This window comes from Triticum dicoccoides, chromosome 3A (genome assembly GCF_002162155.2).
Source record: "Triticum dicoccoides isolate Atlit2015 ecotype Zavitan chromosome 3A, WEW_v2.0, whole genome shotgun sequence".
NCBI lineage: Eukaryota > Viridiplantae > Streptophyta > Magnoliopsida > Poales > Poaceae > Triticum > Triticum dicoccoides.
In genome coordinates, this window is record NC_041384.1 from 400,252,086 (window position 1) to 400,258,703 (window position 6,618).

Consider the following 6,618-nt stretch of genomic DNA (forward strand, 5'->3'; position numbering starts at 1 on the left):
GCCACACCCCTCCCGATCAACAGGACCCCCGTTTCGACCGTAGGAGGTTCGTTTCCTCCGTTTTGCGGTACGCCACACCCCTCCCGATCAATAGGACCCCCGTTTCGACCATAGGAGGTCCGTTTCCTCCGTTTTGCGGTACGCCACACCCCTCCCTATCAACAGGACTCCCGTTTCGACCGTAGGAGGTCCGTTTCCTCCGTTGTACGGTACACCAGGCCTCGTTTCCATCGCCTCTTCCGTCCAAGCCCTCCCGATGAACACGATCACGCATTCCGTTCCGACCCATGAACACGACGACGACGCTGTTTCTCCGTTCCGACCCAGCCATGTACACGAGCCCTCGCCATACGTATGTGCGAGTAGGCGTTCGAGACCCCGCCTGTATGTACACATACGTGGCCGTATTTTCTTTCTTGCACCCTGGCCGCCTCTACTACGACACGTGCGCGCCTCTACATCCACCAGTATATATGTATGTACACGTTCGCGACCAGAATGAATTTGCTACGTACGCTTCGACCAGGTGGGTCCCGACTGTCAGGCGCTTCCTTGCCTGCGAAGATGTAGCTGGTGGGTCCCAGCAGTCAGGGGGCGAAATACGGTGGCCCGTCCGGTGGGTACCCGCTGTCAGGTGGAGGAATAATTATTTTGCATGTAATAAGGAGGCACTTCCTTGCTGCGGCCGTGGACCCAGCTGTCAGCCTCTCCTTGTATAGTCCACGTCCGATGGAAGACGTTCCTTGACCACGTTCACCACATCGCCCCGAGAGCACCAGGGCGGTGGACAACGGCGAGGCCTAGGAAGGGGACGACGCGGAGCCGGGGAAGACGCGGTAGTGGATGCCCACGCGTAGAGGAGTACGAGGGTTCACTGGTTCGCTGTGGTGTGAGGCTGCTGTCGCCGCAGAATAATAGGGGGTGTGGGTGAGTAGAGGGATGGCCTGGCCAGCGGTGGGAGTAGTAGGGGGCGGTGAGGCCTCCGCTGCATCGCAGCCGGCCATGGGAGGCAGGAGCACGAGGCACGACCGGCGTTGGTTTGGATGGCTGGAGCAAGAAGACCAGAGGTTGAAGAAGCACTATGGCCGTTGGATGGACATCGTACGGTCACTGGAGCTAGAATCGTGCATATTGACTAAGTTGACAAAGCCCTCCGTCCCCGTCAACTTAGTAGGCCCACAAGTCAGCCTCCCAGCAAGGTGGGTCCCAGCTAGCCGGGGGAGTATTCATTTTTTTTGTGCGTAATAAGGAGGCACTTCTGGTGGGTCCGAGCTGACAGCGGGGGGAACGTTTTTTTTCACGAAATACGGTGGCCCGTCCGGTGGGTCCCAGCAGTCAGGGGGAAACGATTTTTTTGCAAAATACTGGTGGCCCGTCCGGTGGGTCCCTGCTGTCAGGTGGAGGAATAATTATTTTCCACGTAATAAGGAGGCACTTCCTTGCGGCTGCCGTGGACCCAGCTGCCAGCCTCTCCACGTAAAGTATTCTTCCGATTGAATTCGGTCGTTGACCACATTGACCACGGCGCGCCGACAGCACCACAGCGGTGGACGACGGCGAGGCCTAGGAAGGGGACGACACGGAGTCGGGGAAGACGTGGCAGTGGATGCCCATGCGGAGAGGAGTACGAGGGTTCACTGGTTTGGCTGCGCTGCCATCGCCGCGGAATAACAGGGGGTGTGGGTGAGTGGAGTGGAGGGATGGCCTGGCCAGCGGTGGGAGTAGTATGGGGGCGGTGAGGCCTCCGCGGCAGCACAGCCGGCCACGGGAGGCAGGAGCAGGCGGCACGACCGGCTGGTTTGAGCGGCTGGAGAAAGAAGACCAGAGGTTGAAGAAGCACTACGGTCGTTGGATGGACATCGTACAGTCAGTCGAGCTAGAATCGTGCATATTGACTAATTTGACAAAGCCCTTCGTCCCCGTCAACTTAGTAGGCCCACTATACTGGGTCCCAGCTAGCAGGAGGAGTATTCATTTTTTTGTGCGTAATAAGGAGGCACTTCCTTGTGTGCGAAGATATAGCTGGTGGGTCCGAGCTGTCAGCGGCGGTAACGTTTTTTTTTGCGAAATACCAAGGCCGTTTCAGTGGGTCCCAGATGTCAGGTGGAGGAAATCATTATTTTGCGTGTAATAAGGAGGCATTTCCTTGCGTGCGGCCATGGACCCAGCTGTCAGCCTCTCCACATACAGTCCACTTCAGATGCATGTCGGTCGTTGACCACGCTGACCACGCCACGCCGAGAGGACCAGGGCGATGGACGATGGCGAGGCCTAGGAAGGGAACGACACGGAGGCAGGGAAGACTCGGACGTTGTTTTTGTTTCCCACGCGGAGGGGAGTACGACTGTACAAGGGTTTACTGGTTCGTCTGCCGTCGCCGGAGAATAACAGCAAGTGTGGGTGAGTAGAGGGATGGCTAGGCCAGTGATGGGAGTACAGTGGGGCGGTGAGGCCTGCGCGGCAGCACAGCCGGCCGCGGGGAGGAGGGAGCAGGCAGTCCCGCCGGCGCTTGTTTGAGCGGCTGGAGCAGGAAGAGCAGAGATTGAAGAAGCACGACGGCCGTTGGATGGACATCCAACAGTATACAGACCATCTGTGGAAAGCCTCAAATCTATGGAAAACAGCATACAGCCCATCTGCCGTTATTTCAAATAATTTACAGCCCATTTGCTAATTCTTACGGGTTTTTTTGGAGCCCATATTCTTTATGTTAGCATTACAGCCCATATTGTGGCCATGGTTAAAAAATTATACGAAATTTTGCATATCTCGGTGCAGTCTAAACTGTTTTTAATCCTGAAATTTTGAGTCACATTCAGACTGATTTTAAAAATAAATGTATATCAATATAAAATCCAATAAATTGTCCACGCATAAAAATCAATGCAATTTAAAATCTCGAAATGAAAAAAAGATATTTGAAAATAATTGCCGGTTTGATGTGTTTTAAAAATGTACAACCCATTTCTCATTACTGATAGGCCATTTTCTCGGCCAGCCGAATGAAGCTCTCCTCGTCTTGAAAGATTTGCAGCCCAACAGGCCTGATAAAGTGACTTACTTGACAAATCACAAAAAAACTGGGCTAGCCATTTTCAGAAAGAAAAAAAAACTACTGGGCTGGTCTGTGGTAAACATAAAAGAAAAGGTTGTCTAGACAGGCCAGAGTGTCCCACACAGCCCAGTTGACACCCTGCTTCCGTCTCCAAAACAAATTAGATAAATGCCACTCCAATTATGGCGATTCATAAAAATGCCACTGCAATTTCCAAACTTTGAAAAATGCCACTGCAATTTTTGCAAACTTTGAAAAATGCCACTGCAGTTTGCAAACTTTGAAAAACGCCACTCCAGACTTCAAAAAATGCCACTAGAAATGGCATGAAATGGCATTTTTCAAAGTTTGGAAATTGCAGTGGCATTTCTCAGATTGTAACACCCCGAGACCGTTGCACCAGGTGTCTTCCAGTTATTCGCCGGCGTTGCCATGTCATTTGCTTGCGTGTTGCTTTTTATCATGTCATCATATGCATTGCATCATCATGTTTTCAAAACTTGCATCCGTCTCGGTCTCCTCGTTCCGTCCGTTGTCAGTTCTGAGCCCAACCACACTTGCACGCGCCCGCGGCATGTCCGAAATAGTATTTTATAAGTGGCTGGAAAATGTTCTCGGATTGGGTTGAAAGTTGGCGTGTGGTCTTATTATAGTGTAGATAGACCGCGTGTCAAGTTTCATCGCATTCGGAGTCCGTTTGATAGCCCAACCGTTAAACTATAGCGGCAATATAGCCGGTCTAATGTCGGACATTTTTGGTCTCCGAAAACAGTCGTCGAGCATCTCTCTCTTCTCTTCTCTTAGCTCGAGCCCTTCTGCACAGCCCACGAGTTCCAACCGACCCCTCGCACGCGCGTCCGAAAAGCTGTCCTGGACCCGACCCAGACTGTCGCCACCGTTGTGTCCGGATCATCCCCAAACATCTACAAAACGAGTCCGTTTTGTTATTTGGACTTCCTAACATATTTTTCTCGACCGTCCGATTACGATTGGAGGGACTAGGTAGCCCCTAACCTAATCCCCTGATTTATATACATGAGGTCCAACCCTAGAAACTAGGGATCATGTCCCATCCAACCCCCCCAATCCCGAGCTGCGCCGCCACCCCGCTGCTCTCCCCTCAAAATCCGCGCCTGCCCAATCCCCTACCTCCCTCAGTTCCACTCCACCAACCACCGCAGCCATCTTCCACTCGTTCTGGACCGCCAGATCTCCGATCCGAAGGCCCAGGAGGCTCCCATCGCCCCAGCCTCGCCTTCCGCATCCTCCGATAGAGGCACTCACCTCGACCCCGAAAGGATCGAGCCAGCCGTCCCCGCCGGTGATGAGCAGCAGCGCCAACAGGCACCTCCCCGTGCGCTGCCAGATCCAGGCCAGCCACGCTCGCGCCTCTCCTTCCTTTCCCTTTCTTCCCCATCTCTCCCTCCCATGTTTCACGCTCTCTCTCTCTGACTCATTGAGACAGAGAACTTCCGCAGGTTCCCGTCGCCAACGGCCCCCGAGCTCCAGTTCGCCATGCGGCCGCCAGGAACTGGTGTCCCGCGACCGGATCCGTCAAGCTCCGCCCCTCGCCAGGCCTCGCACGCTCGCCGCTGCCGCGCCAAGTCTGCCTTCGTCTCTGCTTCGCCCGCTCGAACCTGCTACTGCCTGCTTTGCTCGATCGAGCAGCGCCAACGAGTTCCTCGCCGCCCAGATCCACCCGTCTCCGCGTCGCCAGCGCGCCCGATGCCTCCTCCTCACGCGCCCGTCGCCCTCGCCTTCTCTCTTCTTCTCCTTTTCCGTTCTGCTTCTCTGACTATATTGCTCTCTCTCTGTCCTTGCCTCAAACAGGAGCTCCAGCCGGCGCCACCATCATCGGAGATGGGCTCCTGCCGGCCGGATCCGATGCGCCCCGTGTCCTCGGCCTCGTCCCCGTCTCCAGGGCGTTGCGCCGCACCACCTGCGCCACCCGCAAGCCCCTGCTTCGCCCCTGCATCCCCTACTTCGAGCAGGAGGAGGAACGCGCACCTCAGGCGTTGACTGCGACCACTCCATGCGCCTGGGCCGCCTCTTCTTCGCCTGGTTGACCAAGGCCCAGTCGCACCAGATCCGGCCCAAGGCCTATAGTGAGCCTTAACCCAGCCACTGATTGTCCCTGTGCACTGTTGGGCCGTGTTCCGTTTCAGCCCGATAGTGTTTTTTTTCTCTGTTGCGATTTTAGCTTTTTCCCATGTTTTGCTGTTTTATAGAAAACCCCTTGTAGATCATGCATGTAATAACTTAATAATCGTGCATCATATTAAAATGATTTATATATGAAAGTTGTTTAGAATCTTGTCTAGTTTCACAATATCCAACTGTCATGCATGTTTGAGTTGGTTAAATTGTTGTTTGCACTCGTTTTGCTCCATGTCATGCTAAAATGATTTATTTCACAACTAAAATAACTGTAACTCGGATTTTAATAAACTTCATATGTAAATGGGGTAGAAAAATGCATAGATTATCATGGTGTACTTGTTTTGCATGTTCAATAACTCTAAAATTGTGTTTAGGGCAGAACAGTACCAAACCTAATATATGCATATGAGGTTTTTCCGGACTTGTTGTTTGTTGTTCCGGCCTCATTTAAACTTGCCTAGATAGGTAGTTTTCTTTTGCTTCACCCCCTTGCCATGTTAATCAACATTTAATATTGTTGGGTACATAAACGAGATCAAACTAAATAACCTGTCGTGGTGTTTTGTCAATATGCAACGGAGTTGCATGTTGAGCTCCACTTAATTTGTAGGGTTGTTTGTGCATTTTGCCATGCCATGCTTCATTAAACCGGACATGCATCATACTTGTTTGCGCATCGTTCCATGCTTATGTGATGTTTGTTCACTATGTTGTGTGCTTCTTTCTGGTATTGCTTCTTCGGGTTGGTTCCGTTACGTCGCGTTTGTGAGGACCCGTTCGACTACGTCCGTTTGTCTTCTTCATGGACTCGTTCTTCTTCCTTGCGGGATTTCAGGCAAGATGACCATACCCTCGAAATCACTTCTATCTTTGCTTGCTAGTTGCTCGCTCTTTTGCTATGCCTATGCTACGATACCTACCACTTGCTTATCATGCCTCCCATATTGTTGAACCAAGCCTCTAACCCACCTTGTCCTAGCAAACCATTGTTTGGCTATGTTACCACTTTGCTCAGCCCCTCTTATAGCGTTGTTAGTTGCAGGTGAAGATTGAAGTTTGTTCCTTGTTGGAACATGGAGATGTTGTTCCTTGTTGGAACATGTTTACTTGTTGGGATATCACAATACCTCTTATTTAATTAATGCATCTATATACTTGGTAAAGGGTGGAAGGCACGGCCTTATGCCTGGTGTTTTGTTCCACTCTTGCCGCCCTAGTTTCCGTCATATCGGTGTTATGTTCCTGGATTTTGCGTTCCTTACGCGGTTGGGTTATAATGGGAACCCCTTGACAGTTTGCCTTGAATAAAACTCCTCCAGCAAGGCCCAACCTTGGTTTTACCATTTGCACTAACAACCTATAACCTTCCCTTGGGTTTTTGCGAGCCCGAGGGTCATCTTTAT

General features: G+C 51.9%; 1 protein-coding gene across 1 annotated transcript; it reads left to right on the top strand.

Annotated features, from left to right (window-relative positions):
• Positions 1 to 4,141: 4,141 nt before the first annotated feature.
• On the top strand, positions 4,142 to 5,363 carry LOC119271580. Its single transcript, XM_037553343.1, has 2 exons — positions 4,142 to 4,427; positions 4,534 to 5,363. The coding sequence occupies exons 1-2, from the start codon at positions 4,380 to 4,382 to the stop codon at positions 5,119 to 5,121; spliced, it is 636 nt and encodes a 211-aa protein (XP_037409240.1). The 5' UTR covers positions 4,142 to 4,379; the 3' UTR covers positions 5,122 to 5,363.
• The last annotated feature ends 1,255 nt before the right edge of the window (positions 5,364 to 6,618 follow it).